Genomic DNA, 17,510 nt, shown 5'->3' with positions numbered 1-17,510 from the left:
TAAATATAATTTCTTCTCTGGTAAAATTCATATATAAATCATTAAGGAGTATTACAATCCTATCCCCTTAAGAAATTTCATCCTCAAAATTTAAAGAGTTTATGGTCCCTTAATCCTGAAACAAGGTCTTCCTCCCTGTCTATAAAAATTCCAAAAAATATCTCCCCTGTTATTCAGATATTTTCCAAATTCACACTTGCATCAAATTATACATCTCAAGGTTTTCCATTATAACATATCTTACAAACTCATATCATAAATCAATCATATTACAACAGAAAATACTATATAATATGTTATGCTCAACACCAAAGCTGGTCGCTTAGTTAAAAGCCTCACTAGCAAGAAAATATTACTCTTTCCCATCCAACCCACTCCAAGACTCTAAAATAAATTCACAAATTGAAGGCTATATCGTATTTAAGTTCTCTTTCAGGGAATAATGAAGAGAATTTTAAATCTAATTTTATATAATTTCAGGTGCTTCCTTCATATAATAATTATATTCTAACTGCGGAAGCACCAGTCAACACTAATGGCTCACAGTAAGATTGCATAACTCCACATTCTTCCCCAATTTCTCCCCCGAGATTAAGAATTTAACTCTATTAAAACTTATGGTTCTAATGAGTTAACTTACTAGGGAAAAGTTAATTTTGGTCTTTTAAAAATCAATTAGACTTTCTCCATGTCTACACTCATGTAGACACAATATATAAATATCAGTATGTGCATAAATCAAAACTCTGGTGTCTATTATAGAAAGATAATAAGAACGTAAATAAAATTTAATATCAACAAATTTCCAATCAACTGAGCAAAAACATAAGCATTCAATTGAATAAATCAACTATTCTTTCACAAAATCTTACAATCATCATTGTCATTCTTGTTATCTAGCGTTGAATATTAAGCAGCGCTTTTGCCTCATTCTGCTCTTGCACCAAGTCTTCGGTTGCATACTTCTTCAACAACTCCATCTTCTTCCTCTCAACCACCATCTTCTCAATCTCCTTCTCATCAGGCAATGGCACATGCACCACAAACTCCCTCTCCTTCTCAATTTTTTCCCTTTCAATCTCCCTCCTCTCCTCCTCCACCACATCCTCTTCCTCCTCAAACAATAGATCCTTCAAAACCCCAACACTCACCACTTCCCCACTCTTCACTGCCTTCTTTGCCTCCCTCCTTATCTCCTCCATCCTTCGCCACTCCTCCTCCACCTCCGCCCTCATTTTCACCTCCGCAGGCGCCTCCACTCTCTCCAAAACCCCATCCTCATCATCTCTATACCCATAGTAACTCGCATCAATCCTCTTATAAATATCATATCGAGTTCTTCTCTTCCTCAACTCAGGCGGCTTCTCAAACAACTCCCTGACACCCGGCAACTTCTTCGCCGCCCCAAAGTACCGATACCCGGGCCCACGCCCGCTAGGGTTTGGAACATCAACAATATTTCCGTCTAAATCCGTCATTTTCGCGGAATGTTTAGTGTAATTAGGCCCACCAAGTTCGACAATTCGCCGCTCCCAGTGCGATTTCTCGCGAATAAGTTTGTTGATCTCGTCGTTGAGGTCGCGGAGCCGGTGCTCTCCGAGGCCTTCGTTTTGAATCTCGGCGACTTTGCGGCCGATTTCTCGCATGATTTGCTGGCGCCATTTGTCGGCCTCGGCGAGATCACGGCACTCCGAGGCCAAATAAGGACGTCGTTCTTTTGGTTTCTTCTTTTCTTCGGCTTTTAACGTGATGAATCGATTGAGCATGGACTGAGCTTTCTCTTCGTTTCGAGCCATGGTTTGGTTTCAAAATTCGAACCCTAATTTGAAAAGAGAGGGTTTTCGAGGGGAAATAGGGTTTTGTTAACAGTTAGTTTCTACTGGATTGGTTTAGCAGCTTTAGCTCCCGTTGTGTTTAGTCACCACGAAAATCGAAATCACAGTTTTTAAATGTAGGCTTCCAATTAGGCACTCATAGAGTCCTAGTCGGTCTTCTATCCTGTATCCGACCTGAATAGACAATAATTCCCAAAAACTTGTAAAAGTACCCAAAGTTTGACTTGAAATGACGAAAATACCCATTATCTATTTCATGTGGGTAACCTTTAGTTACATAATCCATAATAGATAATTCATACTTCTCTCAAGCTCATCTTGTTTGTAATAATTTTTTATTGTGGTGTATATTCACATATCAATTCGTACGTATACCATGAAAAATAAAAACATATTCGTTAACATGTCTGATTTCTCATTTTCTTTTTATTGCCTTAGACTCAAAAACATTTTAAAAAAACAATGGAAAAGAGAGTAAACCGAAAAGAAAGGCAAAACATTCTATATTTGTTTTATTATATTTTGATAATTAGTTAATTACTAACAAAGTTAAAAAAAATCTCATTTTTCTCTCTTTTTATTCCTTGAAATTCCATCTCATTTTTTTTACAACTTGATTTAATCATTTAATTAACTTATAATTTATTTACAAATATGGATTTAGATAATACATTGAACGTTTTTATTTTTATATTTAAATCATTTTCAAAAAAAAGAAACGAAAGCACAAAATTATTCCCTAAATTATCTTAAAAAAGTGAATGTAATTTTGTTGTTAGAGGAGAACTATGTAACATAGATAAATAAAACAAATTTATCTTTCTAAAAGGGTGTTTTTGTCCGTCAACCTTTTTGGCTAGTTTTGTATATAATTAAAAGTGTTTTAGAAAAACAATTAAAATATTAGCAATTCATTCTCTGCTAGTATAAACTCATAACACGCGGTACAAACCATTCACGAGACAAAACCAAATTTAACTTCCCACCAGCCGGCCGCCGTAGATTACCGCCACGGCCGATTTACATTCACCACCGGAGACACTTTCGTTGACTGACGGCTGCCAAACATTACCACCACACTGCCTTCACGATGACATCGGAAGTTGCCACTGGTTTTACGATGTGAGTTCATAAACCTCCTTTCATTTTCTTTATGTGTGTGAATTTGAAAGTGGTCGATGCAAAATGAAACAAAAAAAAAAAAAATTAATATGTTAATCAGTAAACTCCTTCTTCCTATGCGCTGCTTTCAAAGGTCCAAAAACCTTTCTTTTTCTGAAAAAAAGAATTGAAGGTCCAAATACCATCTCGTTTGTCGGCTTGAACTTCTTGCCGCGTAGCTACTGAGCTCCAAGTCAAGCAGGCTATAGGTCGTCAGTCTAACAGAGCAGAAGTGAACAGATATATATTTTACTTTGCTGTCCGAACTTATGAAATCATGCTGAGCTGTGTTGTTCTGCTGTAGTCATCCACTTCAGGAAGAAGACTCAAGTTATTCACTATTTTATTGCCCTAAATCAATGCACAATATTCTAAATAGACTTAATAAAAATTTAATAGCGACATTAAAGCTCCTATGCTGGGGATGTTCTACTATAATTCTTGAGAACTAAGACAGTCTTTGTGTTTCTATTTTATGGCCATTTTTTGATTTTTTTAAAGAAAAGAGTGGAGGATGCTTTATCATTAATTGTTAAAACTAAATTTAGGCATATCTTTTGTGTTTTAAAAAATAAAAAATTAATAAAAAAACATTTTTTTATTTATTCTTCATAGGTGGGAGTCAGTTATGAATCGATTAAGGGTGTTAGTATTGTTTTACCCCATAAGTTGATATTTACTGAGCAACCCAACTGTTATCAAAGCACATTAACACAACACATGAAAAAATAATAATAAAGAAAAAAAGAAAAAGAGAGTGGTTGTCACTGTGATATACAGGGGAGTAAGTTACTGTGTTTACATTTTGGAAGGAAAAAGGAAATAAGGTATAAGTTCTTTGGTCCGTGTAAATTTTGAACTGGGTGGATAGGGCTATAATTAAATTTGGAAATAAGAATAAGAGAGAAGTGAAAGGTTTTTATTTTATTGGGTTTATTTATTGGAAGAGCATTTAGGTTTAAGTTGAATTATTGTAGAAAAAGGATCAAGAGAAGTAGCATTGTTGAAGTAAAAAGAAAAATTTAAACGTACTTAGGATTGTTGTGCAAGGGAAGTAGCATTGGTGTCACACCTAATTTCTTTCTTCTTTTTTTTTTTTTTTTTGTTTTTAACACTTTATTAAATTGTTAATAGAAGTTGAATTCTTTTGTTTTTCTGATACTAGGGAAAAGTTCCAATTGCAGTTCAATGAAGGGGATAGATCAAGACTAATTGTGTATGACTGGTAAACAGATCAAAATTAATTATATATAAGTGTGTGGAACTCTCTGCCTAAACAGGGTGAAGAGGAGTTCTGAAAAACACTCCCTTTCTGGCAGAGCTGTGGAACACTATCAATTTTTTGTTGACACTTTCTTCTCTGCTTTTTATTTATTTTACATCCTCGCAACTTACTTGACCGTTTCTTTGCTGATTTACAACTTTTAATGTTACAGAAACATGAATCTCTCTCTTTTTTGCTTTATGGTAGTGTTGGAGCTATTGAGCTGATGAGACTGGTTAGAATAGAATGTTGGGAAGGGAAAATGATGAAGTCTATGTAATGCTACAACTTTTGCCCACTAATTGTTCAACGATTTGTCTTAGTGAATAATCGTTATAGTTCCTTCATAATGTACAGAAGATCTGGTTTCTCTTTCTCCTACCCACCTCTGGACTCTTATGCATTGTCATCTCCAATCCTGTTTCAAAAATCTGGTTCTATGTGGGTTCCAAAGAAGCAAAAATCAAGTGGCGGATGGAGACCTAAGAAGAAAATATACCACAGAGACCATGAACTAGACAGAGCAATTGACTTACAAAAGAAGCCATCATTAATATTAGAACTTAAGTCCATCATCCAATCTCAAAAGCATCAATCTCTCCTTCTCCGTGACCTCGAAAAAGAAGTTGGGTTTGTTCAGAAATGGAACTTCATGTCTGTCATTGAGAAGTACCCTACAGTATTCCATGTTGGTGGTGGCAGTGATAGAAACCCTCCTTTTGTTACTCTTACTGAAAAGGCTAAAAAGATTTCCAATGAAGAGGCAGACACAAGAGTGTTAATGGAACCCATTTTGGTTAAGAATCTAAGGAAGTTGCTAATGATGTCAGTTGACTGTAGGATACCCCTAGAAAAGATTGAATCCATAGAATCTGAATTGGGGTTGCCTCAAGACTTTAAGAAGACATTGATTCCAAAGTACCCAGAGTTATTTTCGGTGAAAGATTTCAACGGCAAAGTTTATCTTCATTTGGAAAATTGGGACTCTTCATTGGCATTTACTGCACGTGAGGAAAGATTAGTATGTGAAGGGGTTTTGAACTCCAGTGCGGCTCAAAAGAAGGTTAGGATCACAAAAGATGGTAACTATACAGGTCCCTTTGCTTTCAAGATATGTTTTCCTGCTGGTTTTAGACCAAACATGAGATACCTCGAGGAACTACAGAGGTGGCAGAGAATGGAATTCCCCTCTCCATACTTGAATGCAAGGAGATATGAGTTAGAAGATCCAAAAGCTCGAAAAAGAGTGGTGGCCGTGCTTCATGAACTCCTCAGTTTAACTATGGAAAAGAGAATGACATCTGCCCAATTGGATGCATTTCATTCAGAGTATCTGTTACCTCATAGATTACTTCTTTGTTTGATTAAGTATCATGGTATATTTTACATTACCAATAAAGGTGCTAGAAGTACTGTGTTCCTTAAAGAAGCTTATGATGGTTCAAATTTGATAGATAAATGTCCTTTGTTGTTACATAATGATAGATTTATTGCACTTACTGGTAGGAGAGAAATAAATTCTTGTACTGTGAAACCTTCATCACAGATTGTTACCTGAAACTTTTTGTTTGGTTTGTTGTTATATACCAGTTTAGCAAATAGATTGGGTCATTTAACAGTTATTCAATGGATTTCATAACTTTCATTATGAAAAAAACTAGTTTCAGGAAAGTGACAAAATGTTGAGTAATGCAGGTGTTGGGAATGATAAACCCCTTGTTGGATGGATTCAACATGATGAAAATGGTTTTTCAGATCCTTTATATCATTCATGTTCTTGAGACTACATTTTGGTATCTTAATAATAATAAATTAGGGATGACCATTTGCCTTGCACTAGTTCTTGTTGCTAGAAGTGTTGCACAACCTTCTCGTTCTCAAGACTATCTTTTGGCATGTTAATGGGGCTAGTGATGATCTTGATCTTCCGTCTAGCACTAGTTTCTGTTGCTAGAAGTCTTGTTCAATTTCTCCTTCTCAACACCATCTTTTGGCATATTAATAGAATGATGCATAAGAAGATTTTTGTGCAAATTTTGATTAGGGGTTTTTTATTATTAGCATTGAAGATGTTTAAATAGGAGATAACGTTTCTCATTTTGTATAGTTTTACGAACCTCTGGGTTTCAGGGACGACTTGTCCATTCTTGTATCCTTTTTATTCTAATATAGTATCTTTGTAAAACGAAAGGGTTGTGATCATCTTCATCTCGCACTAGTTCTTATTGCTAGAAGTCTCATACGACTCATGAAAGATCTTCAATCTTGTGTCTTACTCTTATCTCTGTCTCTTTACCTTGAAACTCTATTCCCAATCTATGTCAGTAAATCTCAAGTTAAAGCTTCAATCAAATCTTTGTACTATATCTTTTATCCGAGACCTTCTTCTATTAGTGCCTTAATCAAAATCCTGCAACATGTAAGTTGGTCATTACCCTTTTGTGCGTTATATATTGCTGAAGTTATAGTAAAATATGTTCTTTTTACCCATTTAACCATATTCTTGAACCACAAATTTTCCATTGTCATTCAAAGTATAAGAGCTAGGTTTCAGGACTCTTTTAATACTGAATCAGAAGTCCAATATTTCAACGTAAGTGTTTTGATATTGAGACAGTAACGTAATAAATAACCAAGTTTATCTTAATATTTATAAAAATATTAGAAAATGGTTCATTCTCATCTCATCTCATGATTTAAACACATTCATGATTAATATTATGATGAGGTTTCTTAGACATAATGAATACAAGTTAGAAGCAAATATTTTGTTCATTTCGTGTCTCAGTTGAATTGTCAAATTTGTTTGGCTCTAGTAGTTTTCTTTGGACATTCTAAGTAGTATAATCTTCATAACTATTTTCTAGAAAGTTGCAAATCAAGTTGAAAAGATTGACAATGTGGTTGTTTTCTTGAGCCTGAAATAAGGGCATGTGTGGAGTAGTTTACCACAAATTTGATAAACATTTTGAATTTGTTAGCCATGGAGAAGAGACATCTACCCAATTGGATGCATTTCATTCAGAGTATCTGTTACTATATAGATTACTTCTTTGTTTGTTGTTACATAATGATAGATTTGATTGTTCAAGTTTGATAGATAAATGTCCTTTGTTGCACCTACTGGTAGGAGATAGATAAAATTTGTTGTTACATAATGATACTAGTCTTTTACAACATTCCTGATCTTAGCAGTTTTTTTTTTTTGCATGTTGATAGGGTTACTGATGATCTTCCGTCTTGCACTAGTTCTTGTCACTAGAAATAAATCTTGTACACCTTCTCATCATCTTATAATTAAAGAGAGAGTATCAAATCAACTGTCCCATGAGTCAAAATTCTAACATTATTGTTTTATGGTATGGCGTGGTATCAAGTTTATCTATTAATCCTCATCTAATGATTTAAATATGGAATGGTATTGGACGACGGAACCATCTATCAAGAAACAGATAAATTGGCACTTGGCATGGCTTCTAAAGACATAATGAATACATTGTTGAAGCTTATAGTTTGTTCATTTTGTCTCTATGTAGAATTGTCAAATGTGTCGGCATAGAAAGGATTTGACCATGTGTGGAGTAGATTATCACACCTTTGTTAAAATATGTGGGCTCATCCCAGTCTCAATCAGACAGGCTTGATTAAAATTTGGGCTGGGCTTACTGGATCAGAGAGGTAAGGATGAACATTGTATCAATTATTTATTTGAAATTCTTATCTAACAATAATTTTCAATGCTCATAAAAAATTCTAACATGTATCGTCATCGTCTTAACAAAACTGTTATTTAGTGGGAAAAGAATATGTACAAAACAGATGTGCATGCATCCGATCAATGTGGGATCGATTGTTACTTCAATCACACAAACTTCTCAATCCGTCACATCACATCCATTCTAATTGACTGAATGCTTATATGAAAGAGTTTGTTTCTTATAATTTAGATATGAAATTAATGGTTAATAAAGAGGGGGGGATAGGGCTAGCATACCTAACCCAATAATAAGTTAAAGAGAGGGTCCAATTCCATATGATGGGGACATGCCTAGGCTGTGCCATCACTTTCAATAATTCTATTATTTGTACATTGAAACAGCAAGGCCAAGGCCAAGAAGGCCAATAGTGGTTGTTTCTTTTTTCTTTTCTTTTTTAATTTTAATTAAATTTTACAGTTAATTATGGGTCCCTATCTCTTTATTAACTCACTTATGTCTTCTTGTTTCGTATTTCCGTTTTGTTTTCATCACAAATAGTGTACTTGATATGAACCTCTCAAATGAATGAAATGGACCCATAAGATAGAGAGACAGATCACCGTTTAACATCATCATTAATGTTCTTCAATAATTAAAATTAAGTCATTGTTGATAGTATGCGGCTTTCACGGTGATTAAGTATCAGTTTCTAAAGTTTTTTTTCTTTGCAACAAAGTGTTCAGGCCAGCTTACGATTTCTAAAGTCTCTCATAGTGTAATTGATGTTAACAGTAAAATGTAAAAATAATTAAATGGTTAGTTGAAAAAGCAAAAATATTCCACAAAGTGTTGAAAAGGGGAGGGAGAAGAAATGGAGCATTCACATTGTCAAATTAGTAACAAGTAAGAACCATCCATCCAACATGTAATTGATTGATTGAAATAGATTATTATTATGATTAAAACTACAACAAACAAAACAAATGATGTTTGAATTTGATCCCCCCACTAATTAATTAATTGTGATTGATTAGACAAAGTAATAGTAGTGGGTTTATTTAAAGTAGAAATAATTAGTCAAAAAGTTGAACACGGCATCACACACGCAGCCTTCAAAAATCTGTCCAAATAGACCCAAGTTTGGTGCACCTGAGAAAAGCAAAAGCTTTTTGTCTAATTGCATTTAAGCAATTATTTTTATTATAAGTTAGGGTCATAGTCACAACTCACAACTAAGGTTTTATTCCCAGGGACAAAATTTTTAAGGTCCATTATTGGTGGGCCAAATTTGCCCTTACATTTGTGCAATAAATTGTTGTCCACTGCACACCAAATGTTTCATCCGTTGATTTGGTCCACTTTTGATTGTCCATTCTTTGTATTGTCACCTTTAACTTCACACTCATGTCTCTTTCACTATTGGAATTTACAACTTTTTGAAAAGGGTATTGGAGAATTTCAAGATATAAAAAAAAAGGGTGAATTTGAGACCAAATGCCGCATTAAAATATCTAGAGACTTTGGTCTTATTCGTGTAACTTATTAATGGTTGCACGTATCGAAGCTGTTAAACTTTAGGATCATCTGAATTTGATATGTTTTATATATGCTATGAACATAGGATAGGTTTTAAGCCTTTTTACTTTTATATATGTATTACTAGTGTTTTATTCTTGATAGAGATGATGAGAATGGACTTTAAATATATGAAACTATAGTTAGTGCTATCCAATTATTTCAATCTATCTTTCTATCCACAAAGAGAATCCATAATATTTATTTTGGTAACATATCATGTGTACCCACTTACCTCAACCAAACAAGACGAATGATTTGAGTGGTTAGCTTTTGCTTCAATGGGTGCCAAAAGTGGACAAAGAATGAGAAACACTATTTAAAAACACTTTAATACAAAGTGGGCACAATGATTTTACCTAAGATGGAGGGATTGGGTTTGCAACCACAAACCCCAAGATCCCATTATGGGATGAGCAAGATTTGATGGTCTTGGCAATAGTTAGTGGGAGAGGTTGATGTTTACACTTATGTACTCAAAACCTAGAAATAAATTAAAAAAAGGAAAGATTGCAAATAGTTTTTGCTTATTTAACTCTTTTTGTGTTTCTTTATTCCTAAACTCTTTTCAATGTTCCATTTCATAGTGGGGTTTTCTAGATTCAAATGAGCAATAACTTATGTCTTTATCTTTAGCCTTACTCCACCAAAACCAAATCTATGGCCTTGTAAAGAAGACTCATGGCACCTCATTGAAATTCCCACATAAAAGCAAAAAAAAAATAATTATTATTCATTGTTTAAGTAAGATATGATTTCTAGGTGAATGGTTTATACCATCTTTTTTTTTTTTTTTCTTTTTCTTTTTCTTTTGGGGGTTTGTGGATTCTTATCTTGACCCCACCATACCTTTCTAAAAGAAAATTATATTACCCATTATGCTTGCATAGTACAATGAGAATGTGCATAGTTTATAAGAGAAGCATCATCCCATCCACATCATCAAAGCTAAAATTAGGTTTCTATACACCCAAAAACATTGCTTCATCCTCAAAACAAGTGCCCAATTTTGTACATTTTATTTTTATTTTCTAAAAACATCTATCTAACTAGCTGTTTTCTCTTGTTTTTTAGTAACATATACTTTTTCATGTATAAATTATTGAAGAACTCAAATTTGGTACAGATTATGGTTTTGAGTTAGTCACAATCTTCCCATAGATTTCAAGTTCTTTAAATATTGACAGGAAACAGTAGTGATTCACACAAATTGAATGGTAGAATGGGTCCTATCACTTTCTAATTTGACCTATTATTGTGTAGTGTCATAAATTTTGTCAAGAAGAGTTATGATGTTGGTATGTGGGTCTAAAATAAAAATAAATTTGTTAAAGAGGAAAGAAAACAAAAATCAATTGTTAGATAATGGATTTGTACATGAGTGCTCCCTTTCACAAGAGAAGAAATTAGGGTTCCCATCATGGCCCCCAATGCTTTGAATCCATTTATATTCTATGCTCTGTACTGTCCCATTTTTATTTTACTTTAACTTTTGCAGCCCCACTTAACTCAACTCAATTTTGGAATGTGAATACGAAATATACATTGATTTATGTCAACAATCAAACAATCTTGTGTCACATTTCCCATCTCTCTCTTTTTCTTTACCCACCACCAAGCCTCAACTCAACACCTTTAATCAAAAGATAAATCTATAATTTTTAGCCTTATTTTGCATAAGAGATCTCTTACTTAGAATATAGGAAGGTAGATATCTCCCATCACCCCACTTATCAAATTCAACTCCTTTTTTAAATCTTGATTACCAGTTGTTTTCTGTACCCATACCACCTTACAAAACTCACAAACCACATTTGTTCACTATAGTGTGTGTGGTGAAAATACGCAAACAATTTGTTTCAATATATTGTTTTTCGATACATCAGTAAAATACTCACAAATTGGATTTCTTTCGTTATAATATATATATATAGCCCCAAAAACAGACTTATTATTTATGTACAATGTTACAGATTAATATTATTTTTAGAATTTCCATGATAATCGGAATTTGGTCAATGTGTTCGAGTGTCATTGTCTTCATGGTATTTGCTAGGTGCTTATTAGTGTATATATGACAATGATTCAAGCATGATATCTATATATTTGAGAGAAAGGAAGAATAAATTTTAATAAAAATAGATGACCCCATGAGCACTGAAGTGGATGATGATCCTATAGAAAGAAGACCAAAGTATGAAATTATGTGTTTAAGTGTTGGTAAAAGGCAAGGGTTTTGAAAATTTTAATGTTGGATTCCAATGGGCAATGCACCACTCAACTAAACACTCATGATACGTGCCCATTTACTTACAACTTAATTAATTAATTCCCCATTTGACAATCCCATATAATCTCTAAACACAAATAACTATTTTTTCAATTAAAATACGAAGATTACGATACGTATACTAAATACGTACCTTTTGGGACCCATTAACATAATAATGCACTTACCCATCTTTGATGCTCTATTGGTGTAATCCCAACCGACCCTTCATTTTTATTTGATGTAATACTATAACAAATTATATACTATATTGATAATGAAATTAGAGGTTTATTCAAGGAGGCTTTTCCTTAAATTATTAAAAAGAAAAAGAAGAATAGAATTGCATGCCAAGTTAGCCATCGGTTAACGCAATGTGTTTTTGAATCGTTTATTATTTTTGTTTAATTAAGCGCAAATTAAGCTAATCCTTCACCAACCCAAATCACTAATTTTAATGATAATGTTGATTGGACTTTGAAAACACCTCTAAATCTTATCCATTTTATAATTTAGGTCATGTTCAATATACATATATATAATATATATATATATATATACAATAAAATATGATTTAGAATGTAAAATATTTTTTTTTATTAAGAATGTGACATTTCGTAAAACAATTGTTTTCAAATTGTCATTTTATGATATTAGGACGGAGACGAAGACAGAGAGTTGAAACTAATGTATATATTTTAGATCTTTATATAAATTGTTCTTCTTAATTGATGACAAAGAAGGACTCGATTCATCCAATATGATAGAAATTTCAAATTTTCCCGTCTTTTAAAAAATTCATTGTTTAAGCCACCTTCTCAAACTTAAAAAAGGGCATGTATAAACATGGAAAATATGTGACATTTTGTTTATTTTTTGGGGATAACCTAATTGATTGATTGCACCAAAGTAGTCTAACATTTATGGTTAATACAGATGAAATAGAATGGAAAATTATTGAATTGGTGAATTGATTGACCAAACATTATTTGTGTGATACATAAGCTACAATTGATTTGTGATAAGTACAACAAAGTGCTTAAATTAATTAGATTAGGTTAAGAACTTTGATCTATGTCGCTTAATTAAGGCCTAGGAAATTATTTAAGACCCCATAAGTATTAGAAATCATCAATTATCTCCCTTCACAATTAAAAATTTACACTTTCATCCTTTGGCCTTGGCCACATTAATTTTGATAATTATCTAAGAGGATCTTGTTGATGTCTTTTGAAGTCTAGGGAAAGGATTAGAAAATGAAGTTTCAACAATTAAGACATCTCAAATATAGCAAGATATATGAGTTGTATTTTTTATATTTGACGATATGTTTGGTGTGATAAATTTGAAAAAAAAAAAATTTAATTAATTAGTTTAACAAAAATTGAGAGATGTTGAGAAAATTTTCAAATTTAAAAATATAAATAAAAACACAAGAATTTTGTGTTATTTACTTATTTTTTGCTACTATTTCATTCAATTTTAAAATATTTTTAATAATTCATGTTGAAATTTGTGAATTATTTATTTTAATTTCCCATCTTATTTTTAAATTACATAAACAAATCTCTACCAAATATATTAATACTTTTGCCATACAACACAGAGAATTATTTTTTTTATTTGGTTAAAATTTTGAATTATCAAAAAGTTTATTCTCTTTATGAGTTTTTAGATTCAAACCTTAGAGTTATCTATCATAATAATGTATTTTACTAATTTTTGGCACATAATAGATATTCAATAGATATCAAATATTATATTATAACTCCGTTTACAAAAAAAAAAAAAAATTATAAATAAAATAAAATGTATCCGTGGATTCAGTATAGCAAGCATAGGGGTGCGGTCCAAACAGAATGGAAAGATGTTTCCACATCAAAACCTATGTCCACTACTGCCCATTACATAGTATGTCTTCATTCCCTTTTTTTAAAAAATAAATAAAAAAATTCAAAAGTGGGAATCTATTTTTTCTTTTTTTTTTTCAACTAATATCACCTTTTACCTTATTTTTTTATATAATAAATGTTTTAAATCTAAAAAAGAAATGAGAAAATGATGTATATGGATGAATAATAGAGGGATTAGGGTCACGTGTTTTGGAAGGCATGCCGGTCATAAAGGGACAGATGGTCCATGATTTGTGGGGGCCCACTCAGACCCCAAAAATCCTATGACCAAAATCTCCCCATTATCTTTCTCTTGTCATCCTCTGTAAATGCTACCTAACCTTTTTTTATTACTGGACCCACTTCTATTTATTAAATCATTCAATTTTTCTTTTTCTAAAATTGGACAATTTTTGGGATTGTTGATTACAAGGTAAATAATCTCATAATCAACCCAAATTCATTAATTTCTTTTTACAAAATTCATTATTTACCCTCAAATCCTCTTTAAAATTTAATTATTATTTTTTTTTCTTTTAATTGCAACAAAGTTGAGTAAATGATTCAATGGCCCCAAGGCACAGAGGTTATCATTGACTGACTCAAAAACAGTTCTTCATCACCACCACTACCAAACAGCAAACACAACCATGCCCATCACATGCATTAATTAAATTTTCATTAAAAATAGTTAAATAATAATTCAAAGCGCCTTTCCATTTTTTGACCATGCTATAAAAATAAAATCATCATCATTACCCACAAATAATGTGTCAGTTGAATCAATCAATTGCACCATTAAATTATCACACAATTCCACTCTGCCAAACTCGCTCTCCAATTAATCACTTATCTTAACCGACAATCCAAATTGTTCATTTACTTTAATCCTGATTAATTATTGATAATTAATTATGATTATATTAAAAAAAAAAATTGGTGGTGATGTATGCAAAGATGTAAGTGAATCTGAAATCTCTCAAACTCCCTATTTATTGACATTGACTAAAGAAAGACAGATTAACGTGCGTGGGACGCGCTTCGTTGAACCACCAAACGCCCTGCCCTCGCGAGTCGCAACAAGACTTGCACGCTAACGTGCGCCAGCCATCAGCTGAAGTTGAAGGTATCATCCCGATATTTCAACACAACAAAAGAAAAAGCAGGCTTTATGGTGTCTGTCTGTTTTAATAAAAGCAACAAAAAAATTGATAACGTCGACGTCTAAAGTACGCTATGAATGCGCAACATACGGTTCTTTCAGAGTAGACTTTTTCCCACTTTTGGAGCCACTATTCAACCACCGATTCTCGTGTCTTCTTTATTTATTAAAATATTCAGATTCTGTCACTTTATCTTAAGCGTAAGTAACTAGGATTAATCATGTTGATGAGTTAATTAATTAATTACTTGAGAAAATTTAGGGAAAGATAAATTAATTTATAAATTTAATGAAGATGAGCGTTTCATTGTGCTGTAGCGAAGACTGTGAGTGGGGTCACTGCCACTACTGTAGAATAACAGCGATATTTGCGCGCGTCCGACGTGTCAGCTTTTGCCTCACACCTGTCGCTTTCAGATACACTCGTTGACTCCACGTTTCTTTATCACGCGTGACTTTCACGCCTTTTATTGTTTTTTATTAAATAGTTAGTTCCGCTCGCTCTCTACTCTACTCTGCTCTACTCTTATCTATTTGCACGACCCCCAAGTGGGTCCCACGTAAAAACCTCCTCCACCTCACCTATCCTTTTTTTAAGCCTTTTGTAACTCCCCACAAAAACCTCGCTAACGTGCACCGACTCCTTGCTAAGATACGCCGCATTATTCCTTTTTTCAATGACAACATTAACTTAACTCCACTCCTAAGTTTAAACAACCGAATACCAAAAAACCGACAACATCTTCACTTCACTTCAATTTAGTAAAAATATGAATTAATAAATAATAAATAAAATTACCCAAAATTGGATGTTCTGCCTGATACAGCAAACTTGAGCAAATGCAGGCATTTTCGAAACGAATTCATAAGAATTGAAAACGAGAGAAACGTGATTTTGTTTCTCGAAACGTTTTGAGATCTTTTTTTTTTTTTTTTTTTTTTTTTTATGTATATTGATGATTTTTCTACGACATGTTGACATGAACGCTACCAGTCTTAACGGATTTACAAACGGGGCAAGTATGAAGACCCGACCCGCAAACGGTACACAAACACAAATGCCTGCAAGGCAATAGCAAAACACAGGCCTCCTCCTTCCGACAATTCCTACACATCCCGCTAGTACTTTCTCCGCCGTCCGACCGCCGCCTCTCCTTCTCGTCTCCGTCGCAGCTGCTGCCGCAACACGACTGAGCGTCGTCGATAACTTCGTCGTCTTGGAAACCTCCTCCCGGTGTCCTAACGTCCTTGGCCTGCGTGGCGGCGAGGACTTGTTCCAAGTTTGAACGTAAAGCATTGGCCGCGGCTTCGTTGCTTTGCGCCAAATCTCGCCAAATTTGATTCTCCATACATAATGATTTCACTCTTTCTTCTAAGGCCCAATTCAATTTCCCCATCTTTTCAATTTCTTCTTCTTTTGCTCTCAGTTTCTTCATTACACTCTCCTCAATCGCGTCCAATATTCTTCTCGCTTGTCTCTTCCTCCTTTCTTCAATTTCCATCTTCACTTTCTCCATCTAAAATAGATTTTAAAAACTCAGAATTAGCATTATATCATAAATTAAATCAAATAATAATCATATGAAAAGTTTTGAAAGAGACTTACATGTTGAGAAATGATGCGGTCGAGATCAAATTGTTGTTCTTGGATCTGAGGGGAGATATCGTGGCCGAGAAAGGAGAAGGGAGCAGTGGTGCAAGTTTTGTGAGTTTGATTTTGGAACGACGGGAAAGAGAGGAGAGGATTAAAGAAGTCTCTTGAGCGTTTTCTTGATTGAAGAAGGAGATTACTGTTGTTATTGTACGTTAAAGAACTGTCTGATTTGATAACTGATTTTTGAGGGATTGAGTTGGAGATCACAGAGCCGTAGCCGGTAGCGGGGAGTTGAAGAGTCTCAGTCGTCGTCGTTGTTCCTGATAATGGTAGCCCGTATCCCATCTGGGTATTGTAAAAACTTGCGTTTGCTTCAATGGGGTTCATCATTTCCCTGCAAATTCATCGCCAAAAACGCCCATTCAGATCAAGAAATGATCGGTAGAAAACATGTCTATATACTCGTAAAGACAAAAGAAATAATTAAAATTATAATACAAACCTGTTTCCTAAAAGTTGAGGAGGGAAAAGATTATGATGCCGCGCTTCAACAGCCATGAAAAAGAAAGGTGAAATTTAATTCGGAGTGTTTTGGAAGGATTGGTTTTGATTTATAGAGAGAAACTGCTTCTTCTATGCGTTTCTTGTTTTGCTTGTTTGTTGCTTATGAATGAGAGTTTGGTTTTGGTTTTGAAGGAGAGAAATTAAAGAGAGGAGAAGAGGAGGACAAAATGGCATGCAATAGAGGTGGCAACGGTGGATGGTGAGGTTTATTTAGGGTTTGGTTTAGAGAGAGAAAAATGAAAACAAACAAACAAACAAATCTTTATGAGAGAAATAAAAAAAGTCAATATTATTATCATAAAAAGATAAAGATGCGAGGTTTATTTGGGTATTCATTACCATAATCATCCCTTTCTTCTTATTTAGATTCCTATCCCAATTTACATTAAATTCTAGAAACCCTTAATTATACATGGCTAATTTATTTATTTATTCATTTACTAAATATGAGATAATTGTCATATACTCCAATAAAGTAAGGGTATTTTTGGAATTA

At 33.5% G+C, this 17,510-nt stretch overlaps 3 protein-coding genes across 4 annotated transcripts; 1 reads left to right on the top strand and 2 right to left on the bottom strand.

Annotated features, from left to right (window-relative positions):
- Positions 1-866: 866 nt before the first annotated feature.
- On the bottom strand, positions 867-1,989 carry LOC116113263 (pre-mRNA-splicing factor ISY1 homolog). The gene has a single exon (XM_031399402.1). The coding sequence runs from the start codon at positions 1,794-1,796 to the stop codon at positions 897-899; it is 900 nt and encodes a 299-aa protein (XP_031255262.1). The 5' UTR covers positions 1,797-1,989; the 3' UTR covers positions 867-896.
- A 793-nt stretch (positions 1,990-2,782) lies between these two features.
- Positions 2,783-5,858, top strand: LOC116113262 (protein WHAT'S THIS FACTOR 1 homolog, chloroplastic). Of its 2 annotated transcripts, XM_031399400.1 has the most exons (3): positions 2,783-2,957; positions 4,162-4,212; positions 4,468-5,858. In XM_031399400.1, the coding sequence occupies exon 3, from the start codon at positions 4,610-4,612 to the stop codon at positions 5,816-5,818; it is 1,209 nt and encodes a 402-aa protein (XP_031255260.1). In that variant the 5' UTR covers positions 2,783-2,957; positions 4,162-4,212; positions 4,468-4,609; the 3' UTR covers positions 5,819-5,858. The 2 variants fall into 2 exon arrangements, with proteins under 2 accessions (XP_031255260.1, XP_031255261.1); XM_031399401.1 differs by lacking the exon at positions 4,162-4,212.
- Positions 5,859-15,776: 9,918 nt separating this feature from the next.
- Positions 15,777-17,240, bottom strand: LOC116113261 (probable BOI-related E3 ubiquitin-protein ligase 3). Its single transcript, XM_031399399.1, has 3 exons — positions 16,953-17,240; positions 16,463-16,844; positions 15,777-16,373 (listed from the first exon to the last, which is right to left on the bottom strand). Exons 1-3 carry the CDS (start codon positions 17,006-17,008, stop codon positions 15,822-15,824), a joined length of 990 nt encoding a protein of 329 aa, XP_031255259.1. The 5' UTR covers positions 17,009-17,240; the 3' UTR covers positions 15,777-15,821.
- Positions 17,241-17,510: the final 270 nt, after the last annotated feature.

The sequence above is a fragment of the Pistacia vera genome, unplaced genomic scaffold, assembly GCF_008641045.1.
Source record: "Pistacia vera cultivar Batoury unplaced genomic scaffold, PisVer_v2 Contig676, whole genome shotgun sequence".
In the NCBI taxonomy this organism is placed as follows: domain Eukaryota; kingdom Viridiplantae; phylum Streptophyta; class Magnoliopsida; order Sapindales; family Anacardiaceae; genus Pistacia; species Pistacia vera.
This window is presented reverse-complemented; position numbering and strand designations above follow the sequence as displayed.

Excerpts from the sequence above, each read along its gene's own strand:
- LOC116113262 (XM_031399401.1), top strand. The coding sequence starts at position 4,610 with ATGTACAGAAGATCTGGTTTCTCTTTCTCCTACCCACCTCTGGACTCT.
- LOC116113261 (XM_031399399.1), bottom strand. The coding sequence starts at position 17,008 with ATGGCTGTTGAAGCGCGGCATCATAATCTTTTCCCTCCTCAACTTTTA. Across the intron at positions 16,845-16,952 it reads CCTCAACTTTTAGGAAACAG|GGAAATGATGAACCCCATTG; the intron begins GTTTGTATTATA and ends ATGAATTTGCAG. Across the intron at positions 16,374-16,462 it reads ACCGCATCATTTCTCAACAT|ATGGAGAAAGTGAAGATGGA; the intron begins GTAAGTCTCTTT and ends AATCTATTTTAG.
- LOC116113263 (XM_031399402.1), bottom strand. The coding sequence starts at position 1,796 with ATGGCTCGAAACGAAGAGAAAGCTCAGTCCATGCTCAATCGATTCATC.